Raw genomic sequence first — 18,208 nt, 5'->3', positions numbered from 1 at the left:
AGCTAAGTACTTTGCCCATTAACACAAATGGCACAGGTACAGAGATTTTACTGGTTTGAAATAGAGTGGAGAAACCAGTCAAACATTATTCAAAACAGAAGCTTAGATAAAGTGGTAGTTACTACACAAGTGTCCTTGAGCAGAGTCTCAAAACTTGGATTCTACTGTTTACACAACACAAAAACCTAGCAAAACAGATGAGAAAAAAACATTCCAGGAACTCACTCCACATCCCCCAAACTCCTGCCACAAGACAGTAACAGGAAAACCCAACTATTAAACATCATTAGAGCGAAAGGAACAGAGGGAACACTAAATTATAGCTGTTTAGTATAAAACTTCTGCAAAGAAATCAATATACAAAAGTATATCCACATAACCATGCTCAGGTATCATCCACCAAGACACACCAAAGAGGAAGCTCTCTTTCACATATAAGCGCTGAAGGAACAAGATTAAAATAATGAATTATTTTATAAACAAACATGAAAAAATACTCTAAACCAGATTTTTTTTGGTAGTTGAAATCACTTTTATTTGTGAGGAACGTCACCCATGCTGCACAGTTTCAAATAGATCTTAACAAGGAAAGCGGAAGTTTGTCCTCCCCATATCCTGCAGTGAACAGGACTGGCACAGAAAAAAAACTCACACTTGGGAGGTTTAGCACCAGCATACAATACAAAAAGCATTTTATTTCAATTTTAGTTCTTTGGTTGTTTTTTTTTTTTCTTTTTCCCTTTTCAGTTTGATACCAAAAGAAAAATTGAAAAAAATCAATACTAGCAAAACAGTGAAATTCTAGGGAAAAAAACCCCCAAAACCAAATAGCTCCACAGTTGCTGTTAAAACTAGGGAGGTGGTTCTTTCTGAATCGCTCTCTCTTTCTCTCTTCATGCATCTGTCTTGTAGGCGTTCCCTGGATCTCAGCTGCTGGTAAATTTTCTTTTACATTTTGGTATTTCAAATCTTTGCTTTCGTCATCACTGTTGACAATTTATTGCTTGTGTGTTTCTTTGGTGTTACTTTTGAGTGATACTTTAGGACACCTGTTGAAGAGCCACATGTTAAAAAAATGCATTTTAAGTTTCACTGTCTCAATAAATAGACAAGATGTCAAATGAAAAGAATTATAACAGGCAGGATAAGCACAACTGGCTTATCCTGTCCATAATCAGGATCTTCCTAAAATAAAATAACTCATCAGCAGATGCTGTTACTATACAGACCAGAGAGCTTCCTGGAAAAAAAGAAATCAATTATAAAGTAAAACTTACTTTGTGACAAATACAGAGGCAGAGGGAAGAAAGAAGAGAAAAGCAGTATCTTGGTTTGCCTATACAGCATTCTCAGAGCTTATCACAAATATCAAGCCCTACACAAGGCGATGTGGCCAGAATCCTAGAAGCATACCCACTCTGCTTTCATTGGGAAACAGAACTGTCCATATTCCTTACCTGAGCCATGGTAAAGGTGCCTGGGGAGCCGGACATTACTCAGCGCCACTCTGCTCTGTCACTGGAGCAGGATTTTCAGCGGGTGTTTCAGTTGTCTTTGCCTGAGACACAACAAACTCTTATTATAGGCAAAGGCTGACCTCCACACCCTTCCTCTCTTCAGCAGTACAGCCAGCATAATGCAGGTTTTAAAACAATCAAGAAAAATGCATCTCCAGAAAATATTTAGTGTATTTCTTGTAATTGAGTATTACACAGCAGATTCTGTCAAGGGAATACCTGAAGTAGAGACTGAATGAGAAAATCTTCCCTCATTAAAGTATAATCTGTGTTTGCAAACAGTTTCCTGAAATTGTCTGGTTCAAACAGTTCAGGAAATGGATCTAGAGCTTTCAAATCCATCTCTCATGCTACATACAGAGTTAAGGTTTATGGAAGCAGGAAAACACAACTGTTTGCACTTCAAAAATAATTGTTACAGTCTGACCCCAATTAAGAACTATCCAGAAGCACTCCCTATCCTACTGCCTTTTAAGTTCCTTTTAAGATCAGGCGCTTATTCTCAGAGGGTCAGAAGAAGCAGGCAAGGAAATCAGCATGTCAGATTTGGTCATCAGACTTATCCAGCACATGAATACATTTATTAAAAACTCACACAGGGCAGAAGATCTTGGGCATTCACTCCATTAAAACCTCTGCTACATACAATCATTAAATCATTTGGGTTGGAAGGGGACCCTGAAGATCACCTCATTCCAACCCCCTGCCATGGGCAGGGACACCTTCCACTATCCCAGGCTGCTCAGAGTCCCATCCAACCTGGCCTTGAACTCTTCCAGGGATTGGGCAGCCACAGCTTACCTGGGCAACCTGTGCCAGGGCCTCACCATCCTCATGAGGGAAAAGTTTTTTCCCTCATATCCAATCTAAACCTACTCTCTTTCAGTTTTAACTCATTCCCCCTTGTCCTGTCACTCCAGGCCCTTGCAACTGTCTTACCTCATCTTTCCCTTCAGGCCCTGCAAGGCCACAATGAGGTCCCCCCAAAGCCTTCTCTTGCCCAGGCTGAGGCAGCCCAATTCCCCCAGGGTTCCCTGGCAGGGGAGGTGCTCGTGCCTCTGAGCAGCATGCTGTCCGTACCTCCTTGCCCTCCTGTGCCGGGGCGCTGGCTGGGCGCGGCCGGCGCCGGTAGTTGTAGGGGCGCCGGTAGCCGCGGCGCAGCGGCTGCTGGCTCATGGCACTGGCCTCGTGATGGTTCTCCTTGTTTTCAGCCTCTCCAGTTGCCGGGGCAGGGCGTGGGCGAGGGGGCCCTCTGAGAGGGGCAGAAAGAGGTGGTAAGAATGAAATCAAGAAAGTTAAACTACAGTAATTTTAGCCTAGCAAAACCTCCCAAAACCAAGAATCATCCTCAACTAGCAAACCATCCCCTTCAGGGTTTGGCTGACATATGGTTGGAAAGAAAAGACAAGGAAAGTGGGTGTCTCTTCACTGCTGAAGCTACATCACCATATTCTGCTGTCTATCCCACAATGAAGATGCAGCTAGCCCCTTTGAATTGCAACTAGCAGAAGAAACAAGCCAGTAGTGGCCACACAGGCTGATTGCACTGAGTTAGCTTTGGCATGGCTAAATACCAGCCTAGTTCTATTCCTAATTAATGGTGGAGTCCTTGCAATCCTCCTCACTTCTACCTGAAAACCATTCCTGGATCTTGGCTCTTTGCTTCATGTTGCCCTCTTAACCAATTAGGAAAAGCACCTATCACAGGTGAGCTGGACCTGATTAACACTAAGCTATCAAGTCCATGTTCTTGATGTATAGAAGAGCATTTCACCTGATTTCTAGTATAAACACTGTTTATAAACTGTTAAAACACAGCCAAAATCCAGTTCCCATTAGCTAATCCACAGCCACCTAGTCCCAAAAGCCAATTTAACTTTTCCAAAGGAACATAACAAAAGTGCCAGTCACTGGATTGAGTGCCTGTAAACAAAAGCAATATCTGTGAACTCAAACAGAAGCATTGTGCACTGATAGGCTGTATCATTCCTCTCATAGGAAAATTGCATCAGAAAATAACAAGTTTCCATTAGTCATGGACAAGTTACTCAGCCTGTGATTCAACCCCATGACATGCAAAAGCCTCACTGGACTTGCTATGGCACTATCTCTGACTGCCCAAAACTAATGAAGACTTTCAGGAATTAAATTTATTCAGCTTGGATGCCAACAAGCAGCAAGCATCAGTAGTATCCCATTTCCCACAGTCCTAGATAAAAGAGCCAAATTGAACATGAATATGCATAAACAGAAGAGCCCAAACTAGAGGTGGAAGGTTTGTGGTTTTATACCCAGATTCCAAAAGGATGGATCCATTGTTCATTGAACAGGCAAGTCATTACAATTAAGAACAATCTTGTTATCCCTATCAAATTCAGCATGTTGCTGCTCTTGCGCTGTTACGCACCTCCTACTTTTTGTTTTTGAACAGACGTGCACATGAAAAAATGGGGATTACATAATTTTTATAGTTCATCTCTAAATTCTGTATTGGAATTTGACTTCATAAGCTACTTGATAAACAAGGACAATATGATGAGGGGCAACTGAGTGAATGGCAGACAAACCAGTCTCTTGAGGACCTTTAAAGGCCATTTGTCCAACTCCCTTCAATTAGATCAGGTTGCTCAGAGCACTCTCCAACCTGACCTTGTAAGGGGCTTCTATCACCTCTCTGGGTAACGTTTTCAGTAGAACACTATTTCAGTGTTCTACCACACTCATAGTAAAAAAGTATTCCTTCCATTTATACTAAATCTCTTAGTTTAAAACCATTACCCCTCATGCTAATACAACAGGCCCTCTTAAGAAGTTAATCTCCATCTTTCTTATAAGCCCCATTCAAGTACTGGGCAGTCAGCTCCCTCAGCCTACTGGCCATGCTGCTCCTGCTGCACCCCAGGATATGGGTGGCTTTCTGGGCTGCAACTCCACATTTACCAGCTTACTCACACGAGTTTTTACCCACCAGCACCCCCAGCAGGGTCCCAGATAAAGTATAAGTTATTACTTATCCAGAAAAGTATGAGTGTTCATCTGGGAGGACATGGACACTGCAGCTCACTTCAATATGCTGCACAGTTGTGAGAAATAATGGGATGCTAAGAATTCTTTGCCCTTTCTAGGCCATTATGGTTCTGAACATACAAGCACATGAAACAAATTTCTCCAAGTAATTAAAATGCTTCTCGCTGTGCCTATCATTTGCATAAGTGCTCCCCCACTTGGAAGCCTGTACAGAGCAGAAAAGCACCTGAATGACCGAGCAGAGGAACTGTACACACCTGCGATAGCGGGGACGGTAGGTAGGATTCCTGTGCACTTGCTGAAGTTGTCCTCCTTCTGTGACCCCATCCTTGATTTCTCCCTCACCACCCTGCTACCAAAAGAAAACAAGTGTTGTATTTGACAGGCAGTATATTAACCATAACACTGAATGCAAGCTCAAAACAAATATATCAGTACAGAAATCCCAGCATATTGGGTAAAAAGAAGCATCAGATTCTCAAAAGGCTTAAATTTAGGCAAATTTAAGATGAGGACAAAACAAGAGCCATCAATGCTGCTCCTGCTCCTCAGACTAAGAAGCTGTTCTTAGAAACATTCTCTCTGAACATATTAACTGCATTTCACTACATGAAATGCACTGTAAGGGGTACATGTTATGGCAAGGGAGCTATTGATCGGGACAATTCTTTATTTGAAAAGCTAACAAAGACATCACACAGAAATTTGCCACAGACCACTTCACATTCTACACAGGGAACCCCACACAACAATATCAAGATGTTTTAATATAGAGTGTTTGATGTGATGTAATACAGTTTATCTTTGTAGAAAGTCCTTTCAATCTTTCAGAGATGCAGTGGTTATCTTTCCCCTTTAGTTGTTAATTGATAAAGTTGCACGTTTGTTTGGGTGTTTGTTCTGGTTTGATTTTTGTTTGTAATTTGTGTTTTAAATGCCAGCCATTGGTAATGTCTGTTTTAGAAAATGTTACATGAGTTAGAGTTTCTCGTGTATTATTCTTCCCCTCAAAAGAAGGAATTTAACAAGATACCTAGAAACAGAGGTGCACCTTCTGCATCTGATCCAGCAGGAAGCAAAAGCTGTGGCGTCCTAACAGCCCTTAGTAATCTACCCTAAGTTTGACAGGTATCCTTGCCATTTTGCACAACCACCATGACCATACACAATTAAAAACCCTGCAATCATCTGTGATGTTCTCTCTCATGTATAAAAATAATCAGGATAACTAAGTATCCAAAGGAACTAGGATAGATAGTAGGAACAGTTAGTATCTGAGAGCAGTTGAGGTATAATTGAGAGACTAAGAACTCAAAAAAATAACACTTCTCAGTTTACAACAGCTTTATACTGTTTATCCACTTTGCAATACCAAACTGTTCTGGTTTTGTCAAGATGCCTTGTACACCATAACTTGAAAGCTTATTAGACCTATGTTGCATGATCAGAAGTGCCTCAGACAGTCAAGTAAGAAACAGCCCTGTCAGTACCGTGTGTGGCAGCAGCAATGCAGGGAAATGGAACTCACACTCCGAGGTGGGCCCCGGCGCCGGCCAAAGTAGCCCCGTCGATAGCGGCGCCGGTCTGCAGCGTAGCGACTGCCTTCCACAGGGACTCCATCTGGACCAGTGACATTAGCTGCTTCTGCCCCCTGTAAGGGCAAAGGAAAGGTAGCCAGGGTGGTGTGAGAAAAGAACAACCAGCTACAGGGAGAAGATGAAACAGGAAAGAGGCTTATTTGCATAAGGAATCACTGTAACTTGGAACTTTCTCCTGCACAAGGCAAAAGGAGGTTTGTTATTCCCAACCCCTTAAACAAGAGAGTTATCATGAGTTAAGAGACTGAAATCCTATCCAACAGCCTGAGTTCAGAGGAGGAAGCAAGAAGGAACTGACAGTCAAAAATAAACCTCAAAAATGTTCAGGAAATTAGAAGCATAAGGAAATTGAAAGTTCTTACAGTTATTAAGCTATCAGACTCTAAGACAAATTGTTCAGGGCAATATAGGCCTCAGTTCATAATTACTGGGCAGGCCGTAGGCTTCCCATGTTCTCTCAAGGAACAACTGCAGATTCCAGAAGCACTAGGATGCAGTTTCCTAGTAGCTTTGATACATATCTAGAAATATGCCTTAATGACACCTTTAAAAAACAGATTTCCCCCAGAAAAGCTATATGAATGCCACCAACCCAGTGGTTAACACATCAGACAGAGACATCAAAGACACAGCTAAAGTTGTGTGATATTATCTCTGTTGGACCACACCCTGCAGCTCATGATCTCTCACCTTCTCTCCCTCAACCACATCAAATTCTACAGTCTCTCCATCACCAACGCTGCGCAGGTACTTCCGTGGATTGTTTTTCTTTATCGCCGTCTTGAAAGGAAAATGCATAAAAATATATTATTTTATGTTACTTATGTTACACATTCTTAGCCCCACAGATGAGGGAAGGGCAGTATTTATCTGCTACAATTCCAACTCTACACACTAGAGCACTCACTGCACTAAGGTATTTCAAATAGACTGATGTCTCTTATTTCACAGGCCCACCAATACTCAGTTCAAGGTCTCCTCTTCTCTCACTATCTATAAGTTCATAAAACACCTGCTGCTCCAGGATCTGCTCTGCCCAGCACACTGGATATGGAAATTATTGCAAATCTCTGCATGAACAGAGTTCGTACTCAGTGCCTGATTTCCTCCAAGCTGTACCAAGGCAGCACTAGCAGCAAGTGTGATCCCTGCCTTCTCATTAGGAGAGCAGTAGACCATCTAAAGAGAACTCAAGACCCAGAGCATTTCTGTAGAAGCATTAACTATATGGTATCATGGCAAGTCACAGCAACTTAGTCATAGCAAGAAAAGAATTACTGTAACTCTGGTGTAACAAATTAGCATTTTATCTAAGCACTGTCAATGAGACCACAAATATTAGGTGAGTCTGTAATAACACAGAATAGCACCAGAACAGACAGATTGAATCTTAGCCATCTCTGCAACAGAAACCCCAAAGTAGGACAATAATAGCTATTAATGATAATACTATTATTGTTACATAAAAAAAAAACAACATGGTTTGGATCAAAGCCAGTTATACACCTCCTCAGACTCACAGGAAACACTCAAAACTCCTGGAGCAATTTTCAGTCAACAAATGCCTTGCTTGTACTCTGTGGAGTACTTCTAGGACTCCACAAAAGGCTTTTATCAAGACAAGCCTATGGTCTGCTCATTAGGCAAGGCTTTGCAAACTGGAAGATGCCAGGAAGAAAAGACCAAGACGTGCGTTGAATAAGCTAATCCAGTCGCTATTTTCTCACTGAAAGATTATTATCTTGCACTAGATTATTAAAGACCAATTCACATTCCTGATGTGGGAACCTTTAGTTAGCATGAAGGAGGGAGGTGCAGAGCCAGCAAAGAAACACACATGGAAACACAGGGCATAAACCTGGCTTAAGAAATTGGATGTGCGGCAGAAACAGTTGTCCTCTTCTGTCTGCAGTTCAATAAAAGCTGCAGAATGACCATCAGTGGAGCTGTTACCTTTGCATAGCAACAATATTTAGTCAACAACAGCCCCAAAATATTTCCAACTGAAGGAAAAATTTATTCAGTTTAAAGCTCATCTTGACTACTCTAGGAAACTTACTTTCCTTGCTGCTCAATACAGTCTCCTTTGTGTTTCAGGCCACAGACCAGCATGTCCTTCTGGCCATATCCTTCCCTATATCTTGAAGCATCCCTGAACAGCCTAAGAAAGGATGCAAGAGTGTACATACTATAATTGTCAAAGCAAAAATATTCCAAGAGGTTTGGAGTTTTTTAATACAGAAACAGAATGACCTGTTCAAGTCAATTCCTTTGGGAATTACTTTAGCAAGCAGAGACTCCACAATTATCTCAAACAACTTTGTTTGCTTTCTCCTGACTTTTTAGTGTAACTGTCCCACTTCTAAAAATCAGATCAAAGTGTTTGCTTTTCCATAAATTTTATTTACTACTACTAAAACCCTTAATCTGCACTGAACTTATTGATTTAGTACTATTTGTACTGAAACAAATACTATTTGACTAAAACTTCTGAACTTGTGCTTTGCATGTGACAGAGATGTCAATAAGCTGTATTTCAAACTCTTCCCCCTTCTCTGTAAGTGCAGAAGAAGAAAGGACTAAAAAAATTTCTTTTCAGCAGAGGGTATTCATAAGATAGATGAAGCTCCTCAAATACCCTTCAAAAAGCATAATGAAAATAAAAGCAACAGTATTCCACATGTTTTGTTCCCAGCTTTATGGGCAGAAACTTCAAGAATCCAGATCTGCAACTGCCAGCAGAAGGTAGAGGCTGCAGTAGGCTGGAGCTTGTTTTATAAAGGCAATCAGGACAACTTTAAGTAAATCCTAGAAATCCAAGCAGAAACTCTAAAGCTTTACTACTTCAGCTGCAGATAAACATCACTGAAATAAGCCTCTAACAAGCCTAAGCTCTAAGCTTGATGAAAAGACTTTTACTCTGTGTATCCAGAGGGAAGAGAGCACTCTTCTGCCTTTTACTGTTTACCAGCATGCTGCAGGCTCCAGCTTCTCTGATTCAGAAGACAGATGTTTCATATTAACAGAAAACACTCAACAACAAAGCCTTTCCTTTCCCATGGGGAACACTGATGAACAGGCAACCAGAAGAGCCTCCAGAGCTAGTTCAGGTTCTTGTTTGAAAGAGTTCTTTCCATATGCTCATACCACCACATCATCAGCACATCCAGCCTTGTCCCAGTAACAGCCAAAATTTGTTACACTGATTCCTAGCGCAGGTAGTTCAGGCTGTGCATGATCAACATAATCCAGTGAAGTGAAGAGAAAGATTAACTCCTCCTCACAGCTCATTGATTTCAACTCTACCTAATTAAATGTAACTGCTCTGGCTGCTGACACTTTTCCTGTTGTTAAATTGTGAGACACACTGCAGCCCATGAGGCAGATGGATCCCTTCTGCTCACAGCACCTGTAGCTGACTGACACAGTGCCCTGGGCAGCACCTTGCACCAACCAACCAGACAGGGATGCAAAGTGAAGAGCTGCCCTTCCCAAAAACACTGCCTGGGGCCCCTGCAAGACAAAGGGTTAACTCAAAGCAAGCCATGCATGCCCTAAAAAGAAAAGCATTTTAATCTGTACTAGTTATAAATAGCATCCAATAGCCAGACACCAAGCACTAACCCCCATTCCAATCATGAGATCGGCCGTTCCATGCAGGGGAGGCAGGGAGAAGCTGTATCTATTCAACTAGGTCAGCCTTATTCTGAAGGGATTAGGAGTGTAATCCAGCCCCTCCCAGGCACGAGGGCACTAACAGTACAGAGAGAGCTTGAAGCAGGATGTTTGCTCACAGCATGGATTTGCCTCCCTCCTCAGACAACCTCATCAGGAGCTCTGGCCAGAATGTCCCAGGTCTGGGAGCGAGCACATCCATGTACAGGATGAGGAATATCTGACTGCTGCCAAGCCAGAGCAGCACTAGAAGCCTCTACTCTGCCATGCGCAGCCTGCCAGGAGGGTTAATCTGATGCAGGCCTGCACATGATGTGGCATTTCTGAAACAAAGCCAGTTTTGCTCACACCAAAAGGACTTCAGCAACAGGAGATGGGAAGTGCCCACCCCTCTCCAGATACACTCACCAGTTTACATTTATGATAATCTCCTCTACAGGTGAAGGAGACAAAACAGCACAGATAACACTACCTTTCTGTTTGGGTCTCAGCTGGCAACCCTCCCAAGCAGAATAACACTGATCCATGTTATCTGTCATCAGCACAACAGCCATTTTCCAGGATATTGTCTCACAAGTATCAAGGAAACCTCATTTGTCTTTAAGGCAGTGCTGCCTATCCAGAAGAACACGTTTCTCTTCCAGAACTGTTCCTACCCTCCTCTGGACACAATCCCACCAGACCACAGATGTGTCAGCATGCCCACAGCACAGGCTACTAAGGAAGGAAAATGACCATCAAAAATCCGTATATGCACTGACAGCTCTTGCTCTCAAGCCCACCAGCTGAACCAAGAACGTGTACTGTGCACACTTCCCAACATCATTTTCTCTCATAACACGCACTAGATTTATCCCCTTCCAGCTTCAGCCAGGTTCAGATAATGGGTGTACACCCTATGACCCAGAGAAACAGTTACCACTGTTACCACAGTTACCACTATTTAGTCATCAAGACACACGAACTAAACTAACTCTCAGTGTTGACTCACCAGCTAAGGATATATGCACATATCCTCATTCTCAGTCACCAGCTCTGGGAACAAACTTCCTGGTTACATTTGATAGAAATACTGTCACACCACAGAGAAAGCTCATGCTCTCAAAGATCACATGAGCCTGCAGACATTTTATATGGGACAAACTCCTAGGGGCAAGATTGCACTTTCCAGTGAATGATGCAAAACCAGATCTAAGCCAACTAATCATTTGACATCAGCATGGAGACAGCATCCTCTGTCTTGCCATTATTTGCCTGCAACCTGAGAGTCACAGTATAAACTTAGAACAGCCTCCTGACAGCTCAAGGAAAGTTAACCAATAATGAGCTGCTGGGCAAGCTCTCTCTGCTTGGGCATACTTGGCACACAGCCTTCCTCCTCTTCTGCTTAAGAGCAGCTGCCTTGTGCAGAAACAGCTGATGGCAACCCAGGCTGGTTAAGAGCCAGACTAGATCACTTTCTCTCTAATACCAGGGAGGGCAGACAGAACAGACCTGCAAGTGAAGAGAGTAGGAAGAAACAAAAGGCACAAGGAGCATGAGGAAACAGGGGAAGGACAAACAACAGCAGCAAGGTATTCACAGAGGAATCATCTCACCAAGAGGAGACAACCAAACAAAAACCACACCAAAAAACACCTTTAGTGTTCAAATTAGAGCAGACAAAAAGGGTTAAGAAGGGTTAAAATACCTAGCCCTTCATAGAGAAGGAAAACAACCCAACATTTCTCCCTGAAAATTTCAACATACACATCCACTCTAGTTATGTGCAGAAAATACTCTAAGGAGAAACCAGGACAAGGTTGTGTAGCTGTTGCAGGAAGCTACATTAGAAACCTACTGTAGCACACATGTCTAAGCACAACTCCTGCTGTCTTACCTGATGAACAAATACATCTTCTTTGGTATCGTTTCTGTGAAAAGAAAGTGAGAAGTCATGAGAGTTTAGACTTAAGAGACTTTAATAGAAATTCCTGGCTTTTCAAGTGAAAGCCTCCTTCTCCCAACCTGTAGCACATGCCCTAAATTCCATACATTCTGTCTAAGCCTATGCTACCAAAACCCTGCTCTGAACTTCTATGGTCATTTGCTTGAGAACAGAAAGGGTTCCCAGGCCTTCAAAAGGGTGAGAAGATGGGGGAGGTTCTCTGTAATCTTCTGGCAAATATTCCATGTTTTCTTTTATGCAGGGTGAGCTGATGACTGGACTGCTTGTTTTTCACTACTCTAATTCCCCAAAAACACTTCCAGAGGGACTGCAACCTGAGCTGTTACCCCAGAGGTCAAACAAGACTATCAACAGGACTGGCCACAGCTGTTAACAGAGATCTCCTTTCAGTGAAATTCAAAGCAAAGAGGCACAAGAGGTGTTAGGAGAGTCCACAGGAGGAGGACCCAGATACGAACGTGAGGTTTTCTGGATTAGGCCAGACACTTCAGGCTTCCACGTACAAAACACAGAGATAAGTCTGAGACCTTGAATCTGTGTTCCCATACAACAAAAAAGAGCCTAAGCCCTGCAATCTGTTCACTCAATTCCTTCTCAACAAACACAACAGGTGGGTCGAAGAGTTTGTGAAGATAATGCATAATTCCAAATTTGTTGTCCTGAATTGAAGCAATAGTAGATTTCACATTAGGAAGAAAGCTAACAAGTTATTACACCACAACCAGGCTCTTAGATCAACTGCTATTACAGATTTTAAGAGGACTTCCTAATTAAAACTCTTCTTCTAAGCTTATGTAACACTGGATAATAACCTCCAGAGACTGAGATTAATACCACACCACAACTGGCTTCAGATCCACGAAGGTGGGGTCTTCTACCCCTTTCTGCACTGTCCAACTCACCCAAATCTGCCTGATGTGTAACAGCTCAAGGACTTGCAAAGTGAAATAACTTGTCAGGTATGTTTTTTGGAAGACAAGTGTTCAGCATGCAGCAGTTACATTCCTCAAAAAAGCACACAAAACATTTAAGCCTCTCAACCACAAAGATATTTCAGCCTTAAAAGCCAGAGTTTCCTCCAGTAAACTGGAAGCATGGGTCTTCTGCACCTAAGGTTACATATGTCCACCTAGAAATGGCCAACCTCACCTACAGCTGTTTGGATTCTCAATGCTATTAAGAGGTTTGTTTGTGCCCAGAGAAAAGGGAAAAAAACAAAAGATACAAAGAGAAAATTTCTATGAAACCCAGGCCTGGCATACTTTCAGTGAGATACTATCAGGGAATCTCAATGAGTATCCACTGGACGTATTCTGACCAAGCAGTTAACACTTAAAGTTTACCCAAAAGTATTTCCCCTCATCCTCCTACCTTTCTCAGGCCTTTGAAAAAAGCCAGGCAGTCACTAAAGAGTATGTAGCTCATTAAGAGTGTAGTGGAAGTAAACATGAGAAACAGGTAACAGACCAAATTTATAGAGTTTGACCCTTTCTGTTTTCTCCCCATACACATAACCTTTTATTGGGGGCTGAGGTGCTTAAGAAAGTTTGCTGAGTGCCTGGCTTAAGCTGACTATCAACTGCATGAGCTTGTAGTCAGGTCCTGAGGTCTCTGTTGCAATCAGTAACACGTGGCCTATCTTGTGTACTATGAGTCTTAGTACAGCATAAATACAACTATCAGAATTTAAACATACCTGTTGATAAAGCCATATCCATTTCTGACATTGAACCACTTGACTGTGCCAAGAACTTTGGTGGCTGGAAAGAAAATTAAAGAAGTTAATCTAAAATATAAGGAAGTACAATAACGTTACATAAATACTTTTATAATTGCATATGAAGTTGCAACCAGACTTATTCTGTTCCCTTAACACTCAAAGTATGCCTTCATCTCCCAGTTCAGCTCATTCTAATGGAGTAACAAGACACAATACTTTAACACACTATTTTTCAGTCAAGGGTTTACCACACACCACAAAACCTAGCCCTATTTTCAGAATAGAACATCTATTCCTTTTTTTTATTCTCTATCCCAGAAATGGGCAGCAAAGCTGAAAATCCCACTGCAGTTCATCAGTTCTCTTCAGATTAGTAGCTAGACATGAAATACACCTGAAGGAAACTGTCTACAATTCCTCTCTTTTACTTACAGTTACCCTTCTTTCTTCCTTGGAAACCAGAACTGCCCAAAGAAGCAGTATCAAATACTGTGCAACCCTCTCAAGTGGAAAGGCAGCACATCCTTATTCTGGAAAAACTCCTTCTTGCATTGTCAGCATCACACTAACCAAGTAAGACCCCACAAGACTTGTTTGGTTTTTTTTTTATTACTCCTACTGCTAAGATGATCTGTGATTGTGATGCTTTAAGTTGTAGCTTTCATATTTTTCAGATTCCGTACTGTCTTAGTAACTCTGAAGTTCATATAAAATGTTAGCAACTTCTCTTCACAGCTGAATTAGACAAAACAATCCTTTTCCAGCCTGAGGACCAAGCTTCAGGTTACAGCTTCAGGCCCAAAAAGTACAAACAACAGCAAATTGATGAGAGCAGTGTGAGAGGATGGGACTTCATAACCTGAAGCTGTAATTGGACAATTAATCCCAATATGTAAATAAGACCAAAATTTATTAAAGTGTGAAAACTCGTGACCAGTCATACATCTTGGGTAGAGCCACAGCAGGATTCTTGTACTGCCCAAGGTGCATCCCTTGAAGGCCTTTTAATAAATACCTGCTTTATTCCTTTAAAACTGTTTAGCCTCTGCTCCAGGTTAGCCTCTCTAGGCATCAACTGTTTAGTTACAAAGTGACCAACTTCATGTTCCGTGACTTTCAGTATCAAGGCAAGCTCCTGCCTCCCCAGTAAAACAGCATTTACTTAGAAGCCACACTACAGTGTCTTATAGGACCTGGCAAAACCTGTTTCTCCAACTTGTAGGAATGTGTAGGAGGAACTCAACAGTGATGGAGGCAGTTCAACCTCTCTTTACCTCACAGCAAATGGATGGACACCACCGACTCATACTTTTAAAGCCCCTAGTTAAAGGAGAGTTCTAGCCTCTATAATTTAAGAGCTGTTACTTGTTAACACAGCTCAATTACAGCTACTTAAGCAACCCGTATACTTACTTGAAAAGGGTCTAGTCACCTACAGACAACTGCTTGCTAAAAACCTCACATACATGTTTTGGGGGTGGCAGGAACTCAAGAGGCAATAAAGGAAAACAGGCTAGAGAATCTCCAGTTTAGAAGTCCACACCACTCTGCTAGAGGCAAGAAGACACTGTAAATTGTTACCTTCATCTACTATACACCTGTATTCTTTTCTAAATATTCACAAGGAGATGACGGAGCCAGCCAGACCTTTGGGCTCACGGCCCCTCAAGTAAGAGCATCTGACAACAGCATTGTAGCACTGCTGCTGTTATTACTGTCAATAACAGGCCCTTTCTGATTGCCCTTTTAGAAGTGAAGGTTTTGGTCTTCCTTAATATACTTTTTAGTAGAAAATGTTCTTATTCAGAAGCAGTGAAGTCTTAACATGACTGAGATATCACCTCGCAAAAAAGACTCTGCCTAGCAGAACATGCATTCCCAAGAATTCTTGTTTACTGGAACAGAAAAACATTCCTTCAGTGCCAAACTAGTTCAGTAAACAGTGTTCAGCACCAGTATTTATAGCTGTGCTTTTAAGTTTAGTTTCATAGGGACATCACCACATACAGACACCTCCTGCTACCACAATGGCATTGGCTACAAGAGCTCCCTACACTCACACAAATCAACAGGAGGGGACAGGGGAACACAGAAATAGTGCCAACAGTACCTGCAGGTTTCAGCCTGCTTGAAGAAACAATGCCACTACCACTGCTTCTCTCAACATCATCCCTTCCCTCCTCTGCAAAACAGCTTTGGAATCTGTCAGCCTACTTGAACCAGATTAGGAAGAAGTCTAGGAAGCATGACAAAAACCCTCAGAGGGGTCAAGAGGCTGGGGAAGGAGAGGCTGTCAAAACTCACTCTGTGGCCAGCTAGCTGCTGCTAAGTGGAGGAGTATGCACACAGTTTAAAAGCAACATTGTTCCATGGGGGAGACTCCAATATATTCCCCCTAAAACAGCGTGCTAGCAAAATTAGACATTTACAGTCTCCCCTAAGTATCACTGTGGGCCAAAAAAACTTCAGACAAAAGCATGACACCAAACATCCATGGCACAGTCACTGGTAAGCCTGAGCAGGGAAGTCTGGCAAGGAGGAGGAGAAGCCCAGAGGAAAACACAGTAACCAGCTAAACTGTTGAGTCACAGAAGGCAGTTGATGTGCTGACGTACATCCCACCAGCAAGTGGAAGCTCACATACTTCTACAAGATGCTGTCCTCTGACTCTATCAGAGGAAACAATCACCAGCCACTCCTACCCATAACAAAACAGCCTCTTAACAAGGAGAGCCAAAGCTTCCTGTGACCTAGCAAAAAGAGAAAGTTGAGTAACCTTTACCCAAATTCCTAGAAGCCAGACATTTGGATGCCTCAAGCAAGCAAAACATTTTGCTTCTAATAGGATCTTTGTAAAAGAAGGTTTAAGAGAACATAACTACACAGGTGACCATTAACAGAGACACTTGAGGTGGACTTTATTTATAAATCAATTTTCAATTAGCATTTACAGTGATCCTTTTCCTCATCATTCCTAATAAAAAGCTTGCCTAGCAATAAGGCCATTTTACAAAGCCATCACTACGGTGGGTTTTCATTTTCCTGCTAGTTCAGGAAAGGTACTTCTACCTTCACTTCCCCTCACCCCTTCTCTCCAAGCAATAGGAATAGGTGAACAAGGTAAAAGCATTACCAGGAATGAAATAAGCCACATTAAGGCAAGAAGCAGCCAGATGTACCAGCAGATATGGATGTGTTGATTCTTGTGTACTAATTACTGACAAATGAGGTAACGGGGAAAAAAAAAAAAAAAAAAAGAATTACACAAGCTGTGCCTCCAAGCTCTGCTTTGCTAGAATTCTTTCTAACTCCACTCCAGAGAAATCCTTTACCTGGTTTCTCTTTCTTGCAGCAAGACCTCAGTTCTCCCCTTCAGAAGAGAAGGATCCGTGTATCCTTAAGGAAATCTGGGACTCTACACTGTAAGTCAGCTTCAACTTTGCTTTTACCAAACCCTCAGAAGTTACACAGTTAGAAACAGTACACCCCTATCGGCAGCAGCCTGCAGATTTGAAGTCCTGTCCTTTTCAACAGGTTGATCCTATTTAATCGCAATGCAAACGAGTCACACTTGCTACGCACTGGGCTTGAGCAGAGAGATGGCAACATGACATTTCGTTTGTCTTCTTACTGATAGTAAAGTAGAAACCAAACCCCGCCCCTCCAAAAAAAGCCTCAAAACAAACAAACCCCACTAAACCTGGAAGCATTACTAAAGCAAGATTCTTTATGGATAGAAAAGTTATTCCAGGACCTTAACATTAAGGAGAGGCACACAGGGTTTCGAGCAGCCCTTCCCGGGGGAGACGCCGCCGGCAGGTGCCGGGAAGGGGCTGAGCCGGCCGTGCCGCGCTCGCTGTCCCGCACGCTCCGGGCCGATGAGGCACACACGGGCTCCCGCCCAGCTCCCGAGCGCGTCACGGCCGGCGCCGCGCGGCTCCCCCGGCCCGCGGGGAGGAGGCGGCCCGGCCTGACTCACGGCGTGGGGCGGGGGGCAGCGCGCCGGCCCGGGCTGCGGCCACCGGCGGACCCCGTGGCCCGCTGCAGGTGCGCCGCGAAGTTGCGAGCAGGGCCCGGTACTCACCCAGCACTTTCTTCGCCGACACGGCCGCCGCGGTTGTGGCTGCGGCAGCGGCACCGGGGGCCGCCTCAGCAACAGCCGCACTCGGCGCGGCGGCGCTGGCGGGGCTCTTGGGAGCGGCGTCCGGGACGGCGGGCGCGGGCGGCGCGGCGGCCGGGACGGGCGGCGCGGCGGGCGCGGGGCTGGCGGCGCTGGTCTCCGGCGCCTCGCTCATGGTGCCGGGCGCAGGTGTTGCGTGCTCGGCCGCGCTCGGTCTTACTGCCCCCAAAATGGCCCCGCCGAAGTTTTAACACAGTCAGCGGGGGCCGGCGCGGCACGCGCGCTGCCTCATTAGCATTTAAAGGGGCCGCGCCGGCAGCCAGCGGGCGGTGTTGGGTGTGCGTCCCGTGGCGGCGCGGGCGCGGGCGCGGGCGCGGGCGCGGGCGCGGGCGCGGGCGCGGGCGCGGGCGCGGGCGCGGGCGCGGGCGCGGGCGCGGGCGCGGGCGCGGGCGCGGGCGCGGGCATGGGCGCGGGCGCGGCACGACACGACACGGCGTGGAATAGCACTGCAGGGCACGAGGAGAGAATCTACAATCTACAACTCATCGCGTGCAATCTACAACTTCTTCGTGAGGGGAAGCGGAGGGGCAGGCTCTGATCTCC

The 18,208-nt window shown here is 44.0% G+C and overlaps 1 protein-coding gene across 2 annotated transcripts; it reads right to left on the bottom strand.

The window, feature by feature from the left end:
* Positions 1 to 508: 508 nt before the first annotated feature.
* Positions 509 to 17,795, bottom strand: YBX3 (Y-box binding protein 3). 2 transcript variants are annotated; one of them, XM_066568426.1, is made up of 9 exons: positions 17,570 to 17,795; positions 13,462 to 13,525; positions 11,697 to 11,730; positions 6,833 to 6,922; positions 6,073 to 6,195; positions 4,802 to 4,896; positions 2,598 to 2,769; positions 1,458 to 1,558; positions 509 to 1,049 (listed from the first exon to the last, which is right to left on the bottom strand). In XM_066568426.1, exons 1-8 carry the CDS (start codon positions 17,778 to 17,780, stop codon positions 1,493 to 1,495), a joined length of 855 nt encoding a protein of 284 aa, XP_066424523.1. In that variant the 5' UTR covers positions 17,781 to 17,795; the 3' UTR covers positions 509 to 1,049; positions 1,458 to 1,492. The 2 variants fall into 2 exon arrangements, with proteins under 2 accessions (XP_066424523.1, XP_066424524.1); XM_066568427.1 differs by having other exon boundaries at positions 4,802 to 4,893.
* Positions 17,796 to 18,208: the final 413 nt, after the last annotated feature.

Source organism: Molothrus aeneus, chromosome 32 (genome assembly GCF_037042795.1).
Source record: "Molothrus aeneus isolate 106 chromosome 32, BPBGC_Maene_1.0, whole genome shotgun sequence".
Classification (NCBI taxonomy): Eukaryota; Metazoa; Chordata; class Aves; order Passeriformes; family Icteridae; genus Molothrus; species Molothrus aeneus.
This window is presented reverse-complemented; position numbering and strand designations above follow the sequence as displayed.